General features: G+C 45.1%; 1 protein-coding gene across 1 annotated transcript in view; it reads left to right on the top strand.

Moving 5' to 3' along the window:
- Positions 1 to 23,235, top strand: part of SNX31 (sorting nexin 31) — a 64,011-nt gene that overhangs the window by 20,148 nt on the left and 20,628 nt on the right. Inside the window, exons 5-9 of the mRNA XM_060116373.1 lie at positions 4,796 to 4,906; positions 9,434 to 9,524; positions 10,488 to 10,575; positions 14,085 to 14,154; positions 22,615 to 22,707. Of these exons, the coding sequence (XP_059972356.1) occupies positions 4,796 to 4,906; positions 9,434 to 9,524; positions 10,488 to 10,575; positions 14,085 to 14,154; positions 22,615 to 22,707 (453 nt within the window). The remainder of the gene's footprint in view (positions 1 to 4,795; positions 4,907 to 9,433; positions 9,525 to 10,487; positions 10,576 to 14,084; positions 14,155 to 22,614; positions 22,708 to 23,235) is intronic.

Below are 23,235 nucleotides of genomic sequence, written 5' to 3'. Positions count from 1 at the left end.
GGCCAGCACATCTCTCTCCAGACACTAGGTGGTGTCAAATGGGCCCAGAGTTGTGCTCCCAGACCTGCCTAGTGCCTCCTGATGAGCTTCTTTAACACAGCTTCTATGTGGCTTGAGTCCTGCCCGCTGCATCTTTGTACCTCTGCTTCCCTCCTCCCTGACCAGACCCAATGTTCACCAGAGACAGCCCCTCTGAAAACCCAGTTGTCTAGGCTTGGGACCATTTTCAACTTCTTCAAAGATGGTGAGGTGTGGGTCTGCCAGACCATTAAAGGAGCCCAAGGAGCAGGGATTGGGAAGTTTCCCCACCTCAATATTATACAGACCCCACCTAAATATTTTCACTGCCTTTGATAAGTGCCTGGCCTGCAGTTTCCCAGTGGTTATTGTCAAATAATCACACGCTCACGGGCGTGGCTCTCCAGGACTCAGCAAGTACAAGCACATCTTCCTGTCTCTGGGCAGGGACACACTGTGTGAGAAACGTGAATACATGTGACCACGTAGGAGCCTTCCGAGGAGCCTCTATCAAGGATGGCCAAAGGCAAGCTGCAGTCATCAGAGGGGTTGCCTCTACAGGGCATTCAATCTGGGCCGGACCCAGTGCTTTCGGTGTGGTTTCTCATTCCTCCCTCACAACGTGGTGAGGACGGTGCTCTTAGCGTCTCTTTTTCAGGTTAGGTACTTTGTCAAGGACCCACATCTTCATAAGTGGAAGCCCAGCGAGCCTGGATCCACTGAGGTCATGAGATATTTCTAGAGTGGTGGCAGCCCCCCAGCCCCGCCCCCTGCCAGGTACCCCTTGTTGTGTGTGTCTAGCCTCCACCCCCACCCCCCTGTCCCCGACTTACCATGCTCTGTGCTTTTGCCCTGCAATTGCCTCTGAGATGAAGGGACTTTTGAAAAGGCAAAACCAAAGTCTTTAGACTAAAGACTTTTTATGTTCCTGGTTCTTAATCTAAAGTGTGGACAACATGTCTGAGAAAAAGGAGACTAAGAAGGTATTTGGAATGGCTTTTGTATACTTGGGAAGTTAGGGGCAATTTATGTATCTGGGAGGTGTTGCCCACCATAGCTCTGGGGGCTCTAGGAAATGACTGTTTCCCCATTTCCTCTTAAGAATGTTTTCCGGGCCTCCCTGGTGGCGCAGTGGTTGAGAGTCCGCCTGCCGATGCAGGGGATACGGGTTCGTGCCCCGGTCTGGGAGGATCCCATATGCCGCGGAGCGGCTGGGCCCGTGAGCCATGGCCGCTGGGCCTGCGCATCCGGAGCCTGTGCTCCGCAGCGGGAGAGGCCACAACAGTGAGAGGCCCGCATACCGCAAAAAAAAAGAAAAAAACAAAAAACAAAAAACAAAAAACAATGTTTTCCGTGTCCCTTGGAGTGAAATGATTAGGGCCGAATATTAAGTGTGATGGAAATTTAGAGGTTAGCGAGTCCAAATATGGATTTTCTTGGATAATAAAGCTCAGGATAAGCAAGTGGCTACCAGACATTCTTCTGCCTCAGAGCAGAGTATCAATAAAGCACACTGATGGAGCTTCTTTGATAAATTAAACAATTTCTCAGGGTGTTACATTCGATTTGAAAAGAATTAGCACATGTTTCAAAATGTGTTAAGGCAGCCCATGGTACTGGAGAATTTCTAAGTTTCTTAAAGATAAATGCATTCCATTTACTACTGTGAATTTTGTGTTTTAATTCCTGATCTGCCCTAGATCAAGATGAGTTAAGTTTTGTTTTCCTACAATCCGAACCCACCACTTTGGTTTTCTTCCTCTAATTGCGTTTTTGTATGGCTTTTACATTTTATAAATTATATATATACAAGTAAAATTCAAATATCACAAATAGAGCCAAATTCCTCCTTGATCACCACTCCAAATGTTTTATCTGTTGTTCACTTGCTTTTATCTCATAATACAAAGGTTTTTCAATGGTTTATTTCTCCTGTTTACCATATTGCTCTAAAAATGTTTATTTTTTAAATCAAAGCAAAATATGCTGATAGTTTTAAAGGTAAAATGGTGCTAAAAAGGATTTAAACGTAAAATAGTGCTAGAAAGGACTATACTATAACCATCTCCTGCTTTCCAGAGGCAATGGCTTTCAAATCTTTTAGCTTTTTCTTTAGATATTTAAATATCTAGAGGTTAATGATATACATCTCTTTCCCCTGTTCTTCAATTTGAAGACATTATCCACTGACTGTCTGTTATGGGGGACGAGGATTCAGCTTTCTTGTATCACCTTCTTTCATTCCCCTCTTCTCCCCAATTTTGTTATATTACAATTAAAAAAAATTAAATCCTTAGTCAGTATTTTGGTCATTATAATACAGAAATATTTCTTACTACTGAACAAATAATGTTTATGATTACCTTTACTTTCTTGAACAACTTTTGTGGGTTTTTTGGGGGGGGAGTTAAAAATGGCATCATTTAAAAGAAAAAAAAATGTGCGGGCCTCTCACTGTTGTGGCCCCTCCCGTTGCGGAGCACAGGCTCCGGACACGCAGGCTCAGTGGCCATGGCTTACGGGCCCAGCCGCTCTGCGGCATGTGGGATCTTCCCGGACCGGGGTACGAACCCGTGTCCCCTGCACCGGCAGGCGGACTCTCAACCACTGTGCCACCAGGGAAGCCCATACTGAGAATCTTAAAGAACAGAAATTCCTAAAACTGAGAAATCAATTCTTTGTGTGTGTGTGCAGAGAGAGCAAACTCTGTGGTGTCTCTTCCTACAAGGAAACTAATCCCATCATGAGGGACACTTAACCCTAATCACTTCCCAAAGGCCCCATCTGCAGATACCATCACATTGGAGGTTAGGGCTTACATATGAATGGGGGAGGAGGGACACAAACATTCACCGCAAGGCAATGCTGGACCAGCCAGGAGATAAGTCCAACCTAGTTGAGCCCAGGCTGTAGAGTCATGAGGAGCTGGCCTTGAATCCTGCCTCTGCCACCACCTAGCAGTCTGTCCTGCAGGAGTAAGTTAACCTTTGTAGACTTGTACTTCATCTGAAAAAGGGGGCTTAATAAGTGTATATCCCTCATGGAGTTGTTATGAGAATTACATGCGCTACTGTCAATATATGTGAAGCAGTTAGCACAGGGCACAGTTATCAGTATCGTGATCTAACAATATATTTGTATGTAATAAATACATAGATATTATATTATATTTACTCATAAATGAGATGCTATCTCTACAAGTTGCCTGTGTATGTGGATATAACACATTCACAAACTGCTGCTTTTGTGGACGAACCCTTTGAATTTGGGAAACAGCAGCATTTCTCTTCTAAAGTACTTAGGTTCAGAATCATAGACATTTAGTGATTGTAAGTAAGTGGGTTCAGGGCAGGCGTGGTTAAGATTTAAAGTCAAAGCTTGCCCTTGGATAACAAAATTAGGAAGAAATAAGCCTGTCACTAACATGATGGACCTTTTGAGGTACCTGGGCGGTGCGATTGGGTTGTTGGATTTCCTGGTTCCCTACAAAGCCTGGTGCCTAACCCGCTGTGTCTGTGAATGGCAGGGGGTGGTCAGGAGGACTAAGGAGGGCGAGGTGCTGCCTGTTGAGGGGAAAGGGGGTCTCACCTGGTCAGCTGACCTGAGCCCCAACCCCGTGATCCCCCAATAATCTTCTGATCAGTCATCAGGATCTTCCCTCCCCCAAACGGATACCAGGAAGGAGGTGACCTGGATGTAAATTTTCTGGTCACTAAAAAGAGATACTGCCTCTCCCCCCATCCCCCCTGCCCCCATCCCCACACACTGTGTTGCTAATTACTAATATTCTGGCTTATATAGCAGGCTCAGAACACAGAAAATGATTTGAATGGCTCTTTTCTCATTTCTCCCAAGGATGACACGTCACTAGTGCTGTTCTAAATGCCTAGGAGAGAAGTGAACACATTGCATGCAGTGGCTGCGTCAGGGTTTAGTCCATCGTGGAGCCTGAGATGAGAACACTGTGACCGGGATCAGCCTCCCAGAGACAAGCAGCTCTGTAGACTGACAGGGTCCCTTTCAGAGGCACTGAGGACAGCCACCCCCAGATACAGCTGCCCTGGAGGCCCGTGTGGGCAGCCACTGGCCCTGCCTCCCCGCCAGGGTCACTGTCTCTATGGTAACTGAGTGCCAACCTCAGCCTCGCGCTTTCCTGAACTCGGACGGGCTTCCCTGTCTGTAGCATGTCTCTGACATCCTAGAATGCTCCATCCGAGAGGTTCACAGGTCCCCGGATTCGCAGTCCCCTCTGGCACACACGCAGCCCCTCACAGAAGGCCAGAATGTGAAAGTGCAGGCAGGGCTGTGCTGAGCTGGGGTGTTGGCCCCTTAGCTGGGTGCCCATTCACCAGATAGAGACCTGATCCCCACACAGGCCTCAGAGTTTGCAGCTTCAGAGTTTTGCTGCAGCAGAACCATAAATTAGTGCATATTACAAACTTTTAGGGATGCCTAGCAATATTCAATATGAGTTAAAATCTGCGATGACCAAGAGTCATGTGGATGATTTTCTCAAAAGCTTTTTTCCTAAGACAGATGCCTTGTTTATTTGGAAATTATTCAAGCTGCATGCCATTGCTTTGCCTGAGCTCCTCTCCACCCTCTCCTCACCCCCACCCCACCCCCAAAACCAGTCCCCCAAATCTCTGCACTTGGCTTTCATTTGCTTTGGATACTGTATGCCCCAAGGGCCCACAGAGAGGAAGATGACTGTCTCCTGCCTCAATGTGCCCCACGGAAAGGCGCCAAAGCTTATTGTGCTTCCTTTTGCTTATAGGACACATTTAGCATCACTACCAAGAAAGCGTCTCTGGATATATTTCTGCCCGATGGAAGGAGCATTAAAGTCGAAATTCTAACATCAGATACTGCCGAAAGAGTCCTAGAGGTAAATTCTATCCAAATTCCAGCCCCAGAACTGAATTTAGGAATCATTCTGTTTGAAGGCAGGGACTAGGATTCAGTTACCTTCCAGAAGCTTCCTGCCTATCATTTTACTCTGGATGACTTATCTGTAGAGATGCTGGCTTCTTCTGACAGACTGATGGAGGAATCTCAGCTACAGCCAATCCCCAGGGTCTCTTTGGGTTTTTTTCCCCCTCTGTGGGGGAAAGGACCTTTCCAGGTCCTTGCTTAGGCTGCTGTCGGTTCTCTGGAACTCAGCCAGGGATGTGCCCTGCAAATATGCCAAGTGCTTTATTACGGGGTGTCCCTACTTGGGAGCAGGAAGGAGGGTGGAGCCCAGATGAGACTACCCAGGTGGGCTGGTGACAGCTTCTGGCAGAGAGTGACCGTGGGGTTGTCAAAGCCAGAAAGAGTGGTCCCTCCTCCCTCACAGGGGAAAACCCCTGAAACCAATGCCCAGCACTTCTAATTCTGGGTCCACAGGGCCAGAACTGAGTTCTGGTCCGTTCTCTGAGGACTCAGAGGACGAGACCCAGAAAGCATCCTTCCTTCTCCAGATGCAGCCATTACCAGCTCTGTCCCAGAGGCCTTTCCTTCCTCGAGCTGGGCTTCAGAGAGGACTCCGTCTTCTCTCACCCACACACTGCTCTAGGGCCAGCTCCCAGGTCCCTTGCCTTTGGAGGATTTTAGTTTGTCAACTTAAATAAAAAGGTTAAATGAGGCAGCTCAAAACTGTCAAGAAGGTGAGTGTGTTTAGGGATAGCAGAGGAATTGCAGCTGGGGACGTGAAAGCTGGAAAGGCTGCCCAGGTGTCCGCTGAGGGTTTGGGGGAGGCTTTATTTATGGGCCAGGGATGTAAAGAGGGGAGAGTCTACTGAAATCAAAACAAATGGAGACCAGATTTGAAAATTCCCCCAGCAGACAAAACCGGTCCGGTCACACAAACAAAGCTCAATTCCACTTATTTTGTGAGACCAACCTGACCTGGGTCATATCTTGTTTGGGTCTCTGGAAACCATAAGCAAAATTTCCCAAGACTGATATGAAGCAACCCCGGACTAACTCCCTATCATTTAAGAAAATTCCAATATTATCTGTTTTCTGTGAATTAGGCATTTATGGGAAACCAGCCTCTCAGTCCTTAAGTCTTGTCTTCCTGAGGCACACTTGTGGGGCTTTCCATCTTATATCCTCCGGTTCCATTTAGATTGAAATTCTTTCACAAATTCTAATCCTCCAGAGAAACATTCAAGGGAGAATAAGAAGTTATAAACAGGAGGAAGTCGGAAAGTTTCTAGGACCTTTCCAAGGATGGAAGTTTCTTGTGCTAGGGTCCTGGTGTCTGCCACCTTCTGAGCCGATGACCGGAAGTGCTCCCTGCTGGGCTCCCAGCTCTTGAGCCTGCCTCTACCTGAGACTGTGGGACCTTCCTCCTGCATTATGGCTCCCCTTACCAGCCTGGAGATTTGAGCCCACATACGCCCTCCTGGTTGAATCCCCAGATTAGGAAATACTCCTTCTCTAGATCTTGCTCTGCTCGAGAATGATTATTTTGCACCTTTCTTCCTACTCAAGTCACTACATACACCCTTTTCTTGGCTCCTGGATTGTGACCTGGTTGCACGGTATCAGCAGCCACCTGGTTGCTGAGGCCATCCATTGACAAGTTACCCTGGGTCCTCCTCCTTCACCCCCCAAATCCTACTGACACTACATCCCAAGTCTCTCTCCTCTTCATCCCCATGCCCCTAGCCGCTCCCAAACTAATCTCCCTGCTTCCAGTCTTGCTAATCTGTACGGATTTCTAGAATGATCTTTCTAGAAATTATCAAGGGCCCTTGATGCTTAACACTTGAGTGGATTTATACCAAGAGACCCCAAAACACAAAACACAGTTCCCTAAATTGCCCTCCCAGGACTTACAAAGTGGGAGATAGACACATAAAAGAAAGAAGAGAAGACAGTAATAGTGAGGGTAGGGACCACAAACTCAGGTACTCTGTGGCCAGGCAGGTAAGTCAGGGGTGCAGCTGTAGGATATAAGCTCATTTGGAAATGGTTGGGCCTACAGAGAACCGGAGAGTAGCTGCCCCGCCCAAGGACACCATTATTGATATGTTTTACACACACTGGGCTCGCTGGCCAAACTAGACATAACTGTAGCTGAAGATGGCTGCTGGTGGGAGTATGGGGTCTCCTATCTGCTGGGGTTAGGACAAGTCCCAGATTCAAATTACAGAGCTGCTACATGTGAGTTTGGGTAAGTTATTTAATTTTTTGAAATGATGTCTAAGTAATTATAGCAATAGCTCACGATCCATCAGCAGTGGTGAGTATGGTTCTTTATCATTATTGGTATGATGTTAGAGGGAGTGCTGAATAAGTATTGAGTAGGGCAGTAAGTCTAGGGTTCCACGGTGCCACTTGTTTTGTCCGGTTCCCCTTGTAACTGATAGCAGAAGTTGAATGAGGTACATTAACCTCAGAAAAATGTCCTTCCTCTCTTCCATCACATTGGCTCGTGAGAAATTCAAATCCATAGCATGGACATCATTAGCAGTGGAGGTAAAATGAAGTAAAGGAGTTTCTGTATAAGGTAAAGCGAGCACTTGGCCAGGCACAGATGTGAATTATCTTCCAGGGGCTGGGAAATTCTCTAGCTGACATAAAAATGTAACGTACATTTTGTAGTTAAAAATTATTGTCCGTATCTTCTCAAGCATACTTGTCACCATGCTCACTTTGCTTCTCCAGCCATCCTGATGGGCTCTTTAGTTTCTTTTTCTTTTTCTTTTTTTCTTTTTTTTTTTTTTTTGCGGTACGCGGGCCTCTCACTGTTGTGACCTCTCCCGCCATGGAGCACAAGCTCCGGACGCGCAGGCCCAGCTGCCATGGCTCACGGGCCCAGCCGCTCTGCGGCACGTGGGATCTTCCTGGACCGGGGCATGAACCCGTGTCCCCTGCATCGGCAGGCGGACTCTCAACCACTGCACCACCAGGGAAGCCCCTGATGGGCTCTTTAAGGACCAGCAACAAACTAAAATCTCTTTTTTGCTTTCTATGCATTTGTGCTAATGTCGTTTTATTGGTGGTGTTTGTGTCTTGAAGCATCATTAACATTTGCTAAGAAGGAAATACTATTGTGTCTCTTTTTGTGCTGCTTTCTCCTCCTCGAAAGGTGTCTGTATTTATGTCTTTATAAATTATAGAAAGTGTCTCCGTTCCCACTCCTCTATCTTCCTTGGCATGTAAGCTTGCTGTTTTCACTGAATGAGGCAGAGAAGAGAGAAATCTCATCTGAGTGGGCATGGGTTCGTGTTTACTCTAGGAGAAGACGACTTTGCAATGTTACCACTGGTGCACACTCAGCCCCACACACAGAGGTGCCCTGTGTTTTGGTTCAGGGTTTTGCTTTGTTTTGTTTTTTTGTTTTGCAAGGGCATGGGGAAGAGAATAAGGTAGAAAGAAAGAGAATGGGGATAAACATTGAGTAAAAGTTGTGAAAAGTTCCCAGGCTCTTCTTTATTTTCAGAGCTATACTAGAACACCTACTCATACCATCCACCTAATCAGACTGTCTCCCAAGGTAATTTACAGACCTCGGACAAGAAAGTACCCCTTTCAGGCTGGTACAACTGCCAACTTGAGAACTTGGAGCCATGGTCAAGGGGTCAGCTCACGCACAGAGCCATACAGGTGGACCCCCGCGCAGAGGGTTGCAGAGGTGATCTAGCAAATTCAGACTAGGCATGCAAAGAAATCACCCAGGAACCCAGCCTTAAAGAGGGGGTGGGCTGGCCGAGTGGAGAGGAAAGAGCCTGTGGAAGCATGAATGTTCCTACTAAGGGAGGGTGAATGGATGTGAAATGTTTCGAGGTTACAGCCTCATGACCAGTTGGTAAAAACGAAAACACTGGTGTTGAAATGAAAGCTGTTTGAGGTAAAGGTCAAAGAGGAATATGAAATGAGGGCAGCCTGTGCCCGGGATCTGAGGTTTCACTGAACAAAAGCCACATAAATTAGACTTGAGCATCACAGCAGACATCAGAGAGAAGCAGGCCTGGAGTGTCATAGGCGGACATTAGCCTGTATACTTTTATATGCCAGCCAGTGGTGGGGAACATCCCTTTTCCCAATATCTGGTAATCCAGCCCCCAGGGAAGGTACATTGGAGCGTGGGCCCCAGGGGCAGGTATTACAGAAGGGCTGATGATCCTGGAGAATGGCTACTGCCCTCCAGTGGACAATAGAGACCAAACCAATCTGGGAGACGAGTCCTTATCCCAGATGGGACAAACCAGTCTCAGCTGGGGCCAGTTCATGTCCATTGTTGGGGGGACTGATTTTTTTTTTCCCTGTAATTTTTAAAAATTTCTAAAATAAGTATATACCATTTTTAGATTCAGAAAAGATTTCTCTTAATACCCACTGGCCCCTTAAAGCTCTTTTTATTGATTTTACAGGTGGACACTCATAACTTTTCCCTCCTCTTTCTCATCTTTGGTTAAAGGTGGTATCACACAAAATTGGACTGTGTCAGGAGCTGCTGGGATACTTTGGACTATTTCTCATTCGGTCTTACAAAGAGGGCAAGCTGTCTGGTAAGGAGAGAAGGAAATGCAGGCGGCCTGAGATGGGGTGGGCAGGTGTGGGCAGGCACTCAGCCAGGAGATGTGGGGTTGCAGCTGAGGGGCCAGTCACCCCCCAGGGGAACGCCCCAGTGTGTGGTCTCTACTATGACTCTCGGCCCCTGAACCGGACATTTGGGGATGGGGGGCTGTGCCTTTGTTCAAGGTGAGCTGGGGGTGAGCAGCTCCAGAGGGGCAGCATGGTCAGGAACAAGACATCAGTTCTCTCCAGTAACCACACTTCCTCTTGTGCCTCCTGAGCCCCAGCGCTGCTGTCCGGTGCACCTTTATCCCTGCACGCTGGGGGCTGCTCTCCAGCCACGCCACAACACCCTTGTGGATGGAGTGCTGGACTCCGGGCATCAGCAGATCCCATCAGACCTTGTTAAGGAATATCTCCTTGTTGAGGAATATTTGCTATGAAATGTGCATGATATAAATAAGTTCTTAGGTTCTTTAAAAAATATACATGCAGTGAGATAGTGACCAATGACATTGTTTCATATAGCTTTTGCTTTTCTCTACAGTGCATTTCTAGATATTACAATTATTTTTGTTGTGAGATGGTATCAGTTGTCTTCGAGTAGTTTACATATGTCCTCAGAAGCTGTGGGGAGGTGATTTGGAGATGGAAGTTAGCTTGGCCACCAGGAGCTGTGTGGTGTGCTGGTGAAGGCACTGGACCTCTCTGGACCCCAGTTTCTTCATCTGTGTCACAGTGAAAATGTCCCCTACTCAAGCCATTGGTCTTTTATGAGAATCAAATGCTACTTATTTTTAAAATAAACTTCAGAAAGTTAAAAATTACATATAAATGCAAGACAGTATTAATTATTCTTCCAATAGTAATGCTCTATTTTATCATTTTAAAGCACTGCACTGTATGAAAACTATCTGTGCTGTTTCAACCAATAAGACTCTTTTCCCTTTCTCTAGTCATTAAAAAATTGGTGGACTTTGAACTCCCTTATGTTAGCCTTCACAGTTCTGAAGTGGAAAACTTCAAGCTTGGACTCAGGAAGTGGTGAGTAAGCATTTAGTGTGACAGAAGGTATCTCAGGATATCTTAGCTTTGCAGATCAGAGTTTGTCAGAATCTCCCACATCCAGCTCACAGCCTGACAGCTCTAGGGAGCTCAGGAGCTTGGGGAAGGTCCAGGAAAGCAATGAGGAAGAGAAAGGAGCGAATGAACCAGAACATTTGTCCTAAAGAATAGGGCGCTGAGGATGACTTTCACTGGTCTCAAGTTAAAAACTTGAGGGATATTATCATGAGGATGGCAGCCATGAAGTTAAGGCTGTGGGTAGGGGGATTGGGGATTGAAGCAGATAATGGTGAGGAATTATAGGTCGTGTGTTTGCTTTGGAATAGATGACTGACTGTATTTAATTGAAGGACTTTGTTGATGATTACAAGCAAGTCTGATTTATCTGTTGAACTGTGGTATTCCCTGAAGGCAAAGAGTGGACTCAGCCGATTCTCAGTGAATTTTTTTTTTTTTTTTTTTTTTTTTTTTTTGCCATGCCACACAGCTTGCAGGATCCTAATTCCCCGACCAAGGATTGAACCTACCCGCCCTCGGTGGTGAAAATGCAGAGTCTAAACACTGGACCCCCAGGGAATTCCCCCACAGTGAATTTGAACTCTACGTATTTGGCTTATATTCCTAAAGGATTCCAACAATACATGCTTATTTACTAGAGCCAGACATATTTTCTTAGGTTGATAGGACACAATCTAGGAAAAAAATCTGCAGTATTTTTGCAGAAAATACTTTTATTTCTCGTAGAAAGAAGGGGTCCTCTGAAGAACAAACAAAATAACAATGGGGGGGCTACCCTGGTGGCGCAGTGGTTGAGGGTCCGCCTGCCGATGCAGGGGACGTGGGTTCGTGCCCCGGTCCGGGAAGATCCCACATGCCGCGGAGCGGCTGGGCCCGTGAGCCATGGCCGCTGAGTCTGCGCGTCCGGAGCCTGTGCTCTGCAACGGGAGAGGCCACAACAGTGAGAGGCCTGCGTACTGCAAAAAAATAATAATAATAAAAATAACAATGGGGGAATGGGGGAATTAATCTGTAATTCCCAATGTTTATTACTGTGGCTGTATTGGATTGCTTCTTTGGCTCACTCTTGCCCAGCCCAGTTAATCTGTAATCTGAACACAGAAGTTTTTAAAGAAAGGCATTTTGACATCGAGGAATAGTAGATATCTTGACCTTGTGATGCCTTGCTAGAGCTCCAGGCTGTGGCTTTGAATTTCGGAAGAAGATTCCCAGCAAGGCTAGAAGTTCATATACTGCTATTCAAAAGTATTCTGAGAAATGGTCAAAACCTGTGGCATGGAGCCCTGAGAAGGGGAAAAGGATGCAGTTCTGTCTGAGAGTTTAGAGAGTAGTTATTCTTCTGGAAGCTGCCCATAATAACAGGTGGTTAAGCATAGTTGTTCCTGGGAGCTGAGTATGTGAATTGCAGGGTTTAGCTGAACTTTAGTCATGTTATTCAAGCTCTCTAAGCCTCAGTTTCTTTATCTGTAAAATGGGAAATAATAATAATAGGGTCTATCTCATAGGATTATAGTGAGGGTTAAATGAAGTAATCCTATATGCTCAATAAATTTTGGTCATGTTTATTATTGTTATATTGATGATAATAATGATGATCATAGTAACCCCCCACCCAAATCCCTGGGGCTTAGACTGTTTTGTCCGTGGGCTCTCCAGAGAACTCGAGATCAAAGAAGAGATGAGGATTCTGTCCCTCACCTCGAAGCTTGAATTGGAAATTGGGCTTTGCCTACGTCTTCATTAAATAGATAACTTCTGGATCATAAGTGCAAGACAAAATGTCTACCCCATCACCAGCCTGTATCTCAGATCTGGGCAGATTGCCTTTGCTCCTGGGGACTGGGAGGAAAGGAGGTCCCACTTCAGCTGTTAGAGCTGAGGATGAGGTCCCTGGAAGGGGAGAGCCTGGAGAAAGGATCCCGCAGGTGCCTGGCCCTCTGTCCAGAGTGAGGTCTTATTGGGTTGGAGCAGGGAGGCTCGCTTGACTAACACTAGCTGTGGGATTCCCAGCTGGTGAGGCCTCGCAGTGAGACCTAGTCAAGTTTTAGGGATTTTTCTCTGTCTGTGAATTTCCTGGTGCATCTCTCCAAAGATGCTATAGTTCCTTCCAGACCAGAGGGTGCCTGCCCTGGCCTCGCAGGGCCCCAGTCTGGGGTGGGTCTGGGAGTTCTCCAACTCTGGTGCAACAGTTGCTATTCTCTGCCACACAGGGCACCTGGGGAGAAGGGGTGAAATAGCTAAGTGGAATACAGGGAGGAATACTTCAGCTTCTCCTCCCCAGCCCCTAGAATGAAGCTGATCTTTAAGCAACATTTTCATCCTTTTCCTGGTCTAGGCCGATCCCACTGTCTCTGCCCCCTCCACTGCTGAGTGCCCTGATTCTGCTCACCTGTGCCTTCAGACTGGTGATAGATCAGCCCTGGCGCACCCTCTCTTGGTGGTTTCTGTCGGTTCTTAGCATGCCACTGGGCTCACACAGTACTTGTAACTTCACTTGTAACATCCTGGCAATTCTAGAGCTGTTAGACAGACATGAGGCTCTGCTATTTGCAAGTCCCTTTGCCAAGGTCCAGAGGGGCAAGTCTGAATAGGACCCAGCACTGATCTAAGGGGTCTTCACACCTGGTGTCAAGATCCGCTTGATCAGAGCAGAAATCAGGATAAACTCAGCATGCTGAAGAAGCACGGGGTGGGGGGGTGGGGGGGTGTTTGCTAACACAGACTTGAGGAGTAGGGACCAGAGGAGGGCACATGAGGATGAAGCTTGTGGGAGAGGCGGGTAAGGCCGGGAAGGAGGCTGCTGAGGCGAGTGGTCTTCGGGGTGGAGGGAGAGAAGAGAAAACAGGGTCGGAATGTAGAGTGTGGGGGAGGGGAGAGAGGCCAGAGATGGAACTGGAAATGACATTAGAGTCTTGGGAGCAACCAGGATAAATGCTCTAACTCCTGGGACTATGAGGGTCTGAAAAGTTACTCGGGGAAGACCACTCGAGTTAGAATGTGGAGTGTGGGACTGAGGGAACACAACCAAGGCAGAAAGTCTGGTGAGGAGGTCACCGGAGCAGCTCAGGCAAGAGATGACGTGGGCTGGGTACCAGGCAGTGATATAGATGTGGGTACAGGGCAGATCGTTATGCCAGGAATTGCCGGTGGGGAGAGGGCGTGAAGACTTGGTGGCCAAGAGGGGAGCTGGGTGTGAACAGTGATGTGCACCATTCCCTTCAAGCTATTTTTTTTTTTTTTTTTTGCATTTCTATTCTCAGAGCCCAACAGGTAAGCTTACAATATAAGGACAATAGGAAACAGAAGAAATGGAAGGACAGTTGAAGACTAGGCAAGCAGAGGGTTGTGGCTTTGCTAGAAGAGGGGGCCTTGGTTCAAGGCGTCGAGGACCACCACTTCAGAGAGCATGTACTCCCAGGTTTGTCCATTAGCCATGTCATGAATTAACTGAACGCTCCTGAATCATGCAGGTACCTGGATCCATCCCTCGACGCCAGGCTGATGGACTGCAGAGCAGCTGTAGATTTGATCTACATGCAGGTGAGGCGAACCAAGAGCTATCAGAACACCAGATACTATAGGCCTTTTGAGTTTGAAACCATTACAGAACACGTGTGGCAGTTCAGAATTCTACCTCCATACCTAGAAGAGGCAAATTCATATAAACAGAAAGTAGAATAGAGGTTACACGGGGCTGGGAGAAGGGGAGGCGTTATTGTTTAATGGGTATAGAATTTTTGCTAGGGATGATGAAAAAGTTTTAGGTATAGAGAGTGGTGATGGTTACACAGCATAGCCAGTGTTTCTAGTGCCACTGAATTGTATACCTATAGATGGTTAGAATGATAAATGTTATGTATATTTTAACCACAGTAACTAAATAAATAGAATATAAGTAGGTAAATAGATAAATATTTTTAAAGAAGTAGAGTTTAGAGGGAAGAGAATTCTACCCCATTCTAACAATCTCTCCGAATTGGCAGCTGATACTCCATCACCTAGGCTAATTTACACGAGCCCGGAAAGGATATCCCTGCTAATTTAAAGTCACGCATGGTCCCTAAATCTCACTTTAGCATAATCTTCTTTTTCCCTAAACCAACAAGTAGCGTACCTGCCCCCGGGGCCAGCCTCATGGGCAAGTGGCCTGTGGGGCTGCACTACCCCTGCCCTCCGAGCGCAGACGGCCCCAGGCTTGTTGAATGCTCTGCTGTCCCATCTTGAAATTCTTAATTTTTTAACAAGGGACCCTGCATTTTCATTTCGTACTAGGCCCTGCAAATTATGTAGCTGGTCCTGCCTTACCCCTGCCCCTCCGTCTCCAGAAAAGTAAATTTAGTGTTTGGCCTCCTTTCCTTGCCCGACTTAATGTGGTGAAGGCTCTGCTCAGCCGTGGTCAGCAGAGGCTGCCTCTGTGATGCACCACTGGTTACCCCCATCTCAGCTCCTGCCTGCTTCCCCAGCTCCCCGCCACTCTTCACCCTCAGCATCTTCGGAGGCCTGATCCTTTCCCAGGCCTGGCCTGCCAGTTGTGGGAGGGAGGTTTGGAAACTTCTTTTAAGGTGTTCCATGAGGTTATCCCTCAGTTTGTTCTCAAGCAGCAGAATGGTGGGTCGAATTCCTGGCCTGTTCAAACCCTCCCACGGTTTTCTATTCCCTCAGACTAAACCCCACATCCTGACGTACTTGCTTTATCTTCTCCTTAGCATTTCCACCATTTCACTATATATAACATTTTTGTTTACTGTCTCTGTCCCTACTAGAATGATTTCTCCATGAGATTGGGAATTTGTTTTGTTCACTGCTGTATCTCCAGAGACTAGAACTATTCCCAGCATGACCTTAGCATTAAGCCTCCTGGGGGGCCCCTCATAGTACTAACTGTTTTAAATGCATTGTTTCATTTAAGCTTCATAATAATTCTGTCAGGCAGTTGGTACCATCTGCATTTTTAAGAAAAAGAAAAAATAACGTTTGCTGACAAAGGATTGAGTAGGCTTAGAGGTGGAGGATTTAGAAAAGGGATTTAACACATTTGCAGGTGGCTTTTATGTAGTGCGGTTCTAAGCTGCTGTACTGTGTGGCTTTTCATAAACTAAGTAGGTAAAATTGAAGAGAGGGGAGAAGTGTCGGGTCAGACATTACTTTTAATGAGCTTTGCAAGGGGACAAGGAAACATTGATAGAACCTCCTGAAGTACTTTGGTTGTAGCAAAAAAGTGAAAGGGTGGATTTTGATGCTTTGGTTTACGAAAGAGCATAGAAGAGGAAAAGCACATACTTCTGGTTTTGTTTTAAGCAATTACATTGCTTTAATTGGATTCTTTTAAGCAATTCTTCATTTTGGAGTTGTTTGTTATGCAGCAATAGCTAACTGATACATAGCTGTTCATACTGTTTTCCCTTTAGTTGGATTAGGTGTGTTGTTGACATATGTGTTGAGTCTAATTGTCATGTAAACTTACTTCATAGAGTATGATTCTGCATGGAATGGGAGTTATTGCTTACACAGAGAGGCAAAGAGTGGGTGGCAGTGTTCCCTTTTACACTGGAAAAGCAAATGTTCATCTTTGAAGAAATGACCACAGTTCCATGTTTCACATTTTCTCGCAAAGCAACAACCAGGTGCTTTATGTTCCCAGAGAGAGGAAACTGCTCCGTTTTATACTAAGATTAAGCAAAAGGACTGCCTAGCACAGGCTGAGCAGTGCTGCTGAAGGTGAAAGAATTTGCCACATGCCTCAGAAGAAATGAAAGCAATTACCAGCTGGGAGAGACTGGCATGAGCAGTTCATGCACTGCACAGTACTGCCACATGACACTGTGTTATAATTCAATTGGCTGTGTTTTTTCTTAGTGTCACACAAGACCATCATATTGTAAAACCAACGGAATCATCAGTTTGACAAAATAGAGCATCATTTGTGTATATATCTCCCCCACTAGACCACCAACTCCACACAGGGACCTTGGCTTTTTCAGCACAGGGCAGAGAACCTGGGTGTATGATTGAACAGAGCAGACCCCAGCAGCCAGAATGTCACAGGACTCACAACCTTAATACACATTTCTCCTTAGGTGATTTTTTAAGAGACCAAGACCATCTAGTAAATGATTTCCATGAAACTCTTCTAAATTCTAAGAAGGCAAATCAAAATATCACTTATTAAATAGTTAATGTTCACTATGGTATTTTTTATGGCTAGGATATAGTTTTGAGCTCGTTTCATATCCCACTTTGATCCATGTATAACCATGTTCAGTGTACTTACACCCCTGTTACATGAGCTGGAACATAATTTACCATTTTAAATGTTTACTGAGGCTCTGCGCCACTGTATTCTTGCTGTTATGATACATTATTAGTGTCTGTTTTTTTTGCCAGCACATCCTTCATTGAGAATGCATCACCTAATTCTAATATTGTTTCTGTGGCATGGTTTCCAGGGATACAGAGTAGTGAGAATTAGGAACTGCTAGCATCATAATATGATATTTACCTGTCTTCATTAAGGAGTTGTAAACCAGAGAGACATCGATGGTGTCTCCTCGTCTTATAGCTGGGGGAAAGATGGCTTCATGGAAAGCACACTGAATTGTAGTTTCAAAAATGCATTCTAGGGCTTCCCTGGTGGCGCAGTGGTTGAGAGTCCGCCTGCCGATGCAGGAGACGCGGGTTCGTGCCCCGGTCCGGGAAGATACCACATGCCGCGGAGCGATTGGGCCCGTGAGCCATGGCCGCTGAGCCTGCGCATCCGGAGCCTGTGCTCCGCAACGGGAGAGGCCGCAACAGTGAGAGGCCCGCGTACTGCAAAAAAAAAAAAAAAAAAAAAAAAAAAAAAAATTCTATCCCTTGCTCTGTCACTGGCTCTCTCTCTCTGGGTGACCTTGGGACAGTCCCTTCATCCTTCTGGAACTGGAACTACAATTTCTCCCTGTGAAGCGACGAGACTGAACTAATAGTCTCTAAGTAAGTTTTCTTCCAGGTTTAACAGACTGACATTCAAACCTTAGCTCTTTGCCTGGCAAAGTCTTCAAAAAACTGTAGTTGATGTCATAATAACCTGTGCCATTATCATTCCTTGAATGATATTAGATCAGTGCTGGGTCCTATTCAGACTTGCCTCTCTGGACCTTGGCAAAGGACTTGCAAATAGCAGGGAGCCACTGAGAAATGGAAAGGGGGCCCCAGGCCAGCAGGAGGGAGGGAACCACAGTGCTGCCTCCTTGGGGAAGCCTTACTTGCCTTCTCCCTCCCTGCCCCCCTGGTATTTTTTTCTGCCCTCCATTATGGTGCCCGCACCTGGTATTGTGAATACTGGTTCACATAGTTATCTCCCTAGCTAGACTCTGAATGGCCAAGGGCACAGACTGTGTCCTGGGTGCTTAGGATATGTGAGTGAAAAGCAATCATCCTTTTAAAAAGTTAATGGAAAAAGTTCTGAGGAGTTCTGATAAATAACAGTGCCATCATAATTAACCATTAAGGAATACTCTCAATTTTTTTTAAAGCAAGCATGTCCAGTGATGTCCCACAAGCCAAGTGGGCTCCCGCAAGGTGTTTCCTTCCTCCTTCTTTAAAAAAATTTTTTTTAAATTAATTAATTAATTTATTTTTGGCTGTGCTGGGTCTTCGTTTCTGTGCGAGGGCCTTCTCTAGTTACGGTGAGCGGGGGCCACTCTTCATCGCGGTGCGCAGGCCTCTCACTGTCGCCGCCTCTCTTGTTGCGGAACACAGGCTCCAGACGCGCAGGCTCAGTAGTTGTGGCTCACGGGCCCAGTTGCTCCGCGGCATGTGGGATCCTCCCAGACCAGGGCTCGAACCCGTGTCCCCTGCATTGGCAGACAGATTCTCAACCACTGCGCCACCAAGGAAGCCTCTCTTTTTTAAAATTTGAGTGACATTAAACAAAATGGAAGATTGCATATAAAAGTATAAGTTTCTGGATTTTCTAAAAAATACTGAAGGCTCAGTCAATTCTGGGCCTACATTCAGCAGGGCCACCACTGGCCCATTTACAATTTGTGCAAATTAGAAAAAGGTGCCCCTTCCCCCAGGCAGGCCCAGCCCTGCATCAGGGCCCATGGTATGATAAGGGGAGTGTGGGCTGACCACTAGCCTCCTGATACCCCCATGGCTCAGTGCCCTTGTATGGGCCCAATCTGCTCCCGCATCCCTGGCCTTGCTCTGCTCAGCCTCAAACACCCGGAGCCAAGTGGCTGATGCCTTGTTTAAAAAGGCCTGCACTCTCCATTTCTCCCTACAAAAGCCTCTGCAGAGGGCACTAGCGTATGTGTGATTGAAGCTCATGAAAACCTTGACTTACGTGATTTCATGCAGTTTTAAAAATTAGGTTCCGCGTGAGTCTCCATCAGCCAGTCTTCGGGGAACCATATAACTGAATAGAGACATTTATCTAAACTTGACTCTCTCATTGCCTGGAGTGAGGTACTGTATATAATACATTTGAGTGATGACTTCTGAAGTCATAATCAGGGGCAAAGGTTTTCAAAGGTAGTAAAACAAAAACAGTTATGTTACCTCTCCTGTAGGATATGTAAATCTCTGTGTTTGAGACTCCCAGATCTTCTAATGATGAATGATGTATCTTTGGTTAGTACTTACATACTAACCGCCATGATTGCTGTTTACCTTGTTTTTTTAGCCATGTTTCTCTTTGACATCGTTGCCCTGTTCTAACAGTCCTTACAGGGCTCTAAGATCAAGTAGAATTCTGGAAAGAAAAAGGTGTTTTCTTCTTCACACCCATGCTGATTCCATTCTGGTGTGGTATCTAGGTTCAGTTTTGAGAATAGTTGGCAACAAGGAGAAAGCCTTGGGGTGTGTAGCTGCCTACATGGTCAGAATTCAGTGTCTTGGGCAATAGGAGAAGGGATTGGTGGAGTGGCCAGATCTGGGTTTTAATCCAACCCTTGCCACTTACTTACTGGGTTGTCTTGAAAGTCATAACCTCTCTGGACGTTGATTTTACCCATCTGTAAAATGGGGGTAAATGTTCCTAACCCACAGAACCGTTTGGAAAAAGTCAATGAGAAAACTTATGTAAAACAGGTTCTCAACAAATAATAGTTATTCTTCGTCTCCTCTCTAAATCCATCTCCTTTCCTCCAACCTAAAGAGCAACGTCAAAAATTTATTCAGCTTTTCTTTCTCCTCTTGGAGATAAGGCATAACCTGTCCTTCAGTGATACGAGGAACATGACACATAGACTTACATTCAGACTAAGATATAAATAAGTGCTGATAATTGGCAAAGAATTGTTTGCAGTTTTGCTGTATGTAAGACATTGGACAAGATACACTGAGGTAAAGGACTCAGGCTCTTTCCTTGAGGTGTTAACAGTCTGAGGACCACTGGAAAACTCTTTTAAAGCATGATGGCAGCATAGCACAGGCTACGTGTATGCAGCTGATGAGATGGAAAGCTGATCTCAGAACCTGCCCTGGGGCCAGGCGGGATAAAGGGGTAAGGGAGGCTGGATGCCAGGAAAAGAAAGGAAGAGCACAGAAGAAATTGCTGAGGGCTTAAGTTGTCTTCAGGTAATTTCTCTCTTTAAGACCAGCGTTGTTCTGCTTAAATCATCAGTGCAGATTAGGAAACAGAACTGAGCAGCCCATCAGGGAGTTGGAGTTTGGGAACACTAGCTGGTGGCAGTTACCCAAAGCTGAGCAAAAAGGGCCTAACAGGGGCTTCCCTGGTGGCGCAGTGGTTGAGAGTCCGCCTGCCAATGCAGGGGACACGGGTTCGTGCCCCGGTCTGGGAAGATCCCACATGACGCAGAGCAGCTGGGTCCGTGAGCCATGGCCGCTGGGCCTGCGCTCCGCAACGGGAGAGGCCACAACAGTGAGAGGCCCGCGTACCGCAAAAAAAAAAAAAAAAAAGGGCCTAACAGTATATTCACTTTTTTTTTTTTTTTTTTTGCGGTATGCGGGCCTCTCACTGTTGTGGCCTCCCCCGTTGCGGAGCACAGGCTCCAGACGCGCAGGCTCCGGACGCGCAGGCTCAGCGGCCATGGCTCACGGGCCCAGCCGCTCCGCGGCATATGGGATCCTCCCAGACCGGGGCACGAACCCGTATCCCCTGCATCGGCAGGCGGACTCTCAACCACTTGCGCCACCAGGGAGGCCCTATATTCACTTTTAATTGTTTTTCAATTGTAAAATTGTTTTCATCTTATAAAAATATGGAAATATGGAAGAGCGCAAAAGTAAACATCATCCCAAATCTTAAATCAATCATACGTATAAACTCAACTTTTTTGATGTGTTTATTTTGTATACTACATTTCACTCATACGTACATCCATTTTTTTGACTCCTAAGTGTGGATACAAGGTCTTTTGGCTTTTGTTTTACATATATTTTTTGTTTTATAAATATCAGGATCTACTACTATGCCCTTATTTTGTAACTTGACATTTTTTCATGTATCAATGCATCACAGACTTTCCTCATGTTGTTAAATATTCTATATAGTTTTAAATGATAGCATAAGCTATTATTTGGTTGTACCTAAACTCAATCACCTATTTTTGGGTATTTCATAATAGTACCTATTTCATAGAGTGGCTGTGAGGGTTGACTTTTTTCTTTATGTGGGGGGTGGGGGGTGGGGAGGAGCGCTAAAATAGTAGAAATTTATTCTCTCACAGTTCCATAGGCCATAAGTCTGAAATCAAGGTGCTGGCAGGACCATGTTCCCTCTCAGGGTGCTAAAGAAGTTTCTGTTCCTTGCCTCTTCCATCTTCTGGTGGCTCTGAGCATTCCTTGGCTGGAATACTACTCAGCCATGAAAAAGATGAAACCCTGCCATTTGTGACAACATGGATGGACATGTTGTATTTCACTCAGTATTTTGCTGAGTGAAATAAGTCAGATGGAGAAAGACAAATGCCATATGATTTCACTGAAATATAAATTAAATAATCAATAAATAATGTGATAAAATAAATGAACAAACCAAACCAAACAAAAACAAATGCATAGATACCGAGAACAAATTAGTAGTTACCAGAGGGGGAGGGGGTGGGATTGACTTTTGTTTTAGAGCAATTAGAACATTGCCTGCCTGACACATAGTAAGCACTATACATGTGTTTGCCACTATTAATAGTTGAAAATTTTTCAGTATTACAAACAATAGTAGTAATAGCCTTATCAGTACATTTTCCCCACGTCTATGTTTATCATGCCTATAGGTGGCTTTAGATTTATATGCCAAGTCATCTCCATAAAATTTTACCAGTTTAAATTGCATCAGATCCATATGAAACTTCCTGTTTCTCCAAACCCTTGCCAACTCTGAATATTATATATATTTTTTGTCTTTACCAATTTGAGAGGCAAACAGATTCTTTGACTACTAGTGAGGTTCAGTCTATATTTGTCATTTGGAATTCCTTTTTATTAATTGCTGATACATATCCTTTGTCCATTTTCCTATTAGGGATGTTTACATTTTTACTGTTGGTTTACGTAAATAAGATCAACTCTTTGCGACATATGATGCAGTCATTTCCCCTGGTTTGCCATTTGCTTCTTAGTTTTGTTCTTGGTGGTTTTATATACAGAAGTTTTTGTATTTTTATGTAATTATACATTCATTTATATGACATTTTATCTTTGTATCTTAGAAAGGTATTTCCTATCACAAGATCAGATAAAAATACCTTTTATTTTCTTCTAGTTCTTTTATGTTTTTTACGTTCAAATCTTTAAACTATCTGTGTTTATTTGATTGGATGGTGTGGGGAAAGAGCTAATTTTATTTTCTGTCCTAAGTGCTACCAGTTGTCCCCAAACCATTGAGAAATTGCTTCCCACATCCAACTAATTTAAAAAGTAACCTTTATAACATGCTAAATCCTTATATGTGTCCACTTGGGTCTGTTTTCATAGCCTTTCATACACGAGTATGTTTTTGTCAGATTAATTCATTTCTGTTAATTTTGCTAATTTTACAACTTATATTGTTTTAAGGCAATACAGGACATTGAAAAAGAATGGGCCAAACCCACAGAGGTGCAGAGGCAGAAATTAGAGGCTCTCCAGAAAGAAGACAACCAAACTAAGGTGAATGAAATATTGCACCAAGAGAAATCTCTTGGAAGGGAGTTAAAGAAACAGGCTGGAATTGAGCTGTTTCTGTAATTTATAAACCCATGAAGCACTAAAAATGGGGCCTTTTTAAAGATGAGAATACCTTCATCGATTTTTCTTTTCATAAAATTAATAAAGGCTTATTGTTTAAAGATTCTAAAAAATACAGACAATATATTGTGAGTTCTTTGCCAGGTTAATTAATATAGACCTTTAACATCATTTTTAGTGACACAGAGTATTCCATTTTATAGTTATGTTATCATTTAGCTAACCAATTTCCTATTATCGGAAGTCAGGTTGTTTCCAGGATTTGCTGCTATAAATCACGTTGGCAGTGAGCACCACGAAGCCCAGGACTGAGTCTAATTTATACATACTCTGTGTGTTCCCAACACCTGGTATGGTTCCTGGCTGAAAGTCCCTGAATACAGCAGCCAACATCCTCTGTCTTTGAATACATGTTCTATTATTCTTTAGGATATATTTCTAAATGTCCAT

This window comes from Mesoplodon densirostris, chromosome 13, assembly GCF_025265405.1.
Source record: "Mesoplodon densirostris isolate mMesDen1 chromosome 13, mMesDen1 primary haplotype, whole genome shotgun sequence".
NCBI lineage: Eukaryota > Metazoa > Chordata > Mammalia > Artiodactyla > Ziphiidae > Mesoplodon > Mesoplodon densirostris.
The sequence above is the reverse complement of the archived record's forward strand: the minus strand, read 5'-3'. Positions and strand labels throughout refer to the sequence as shown.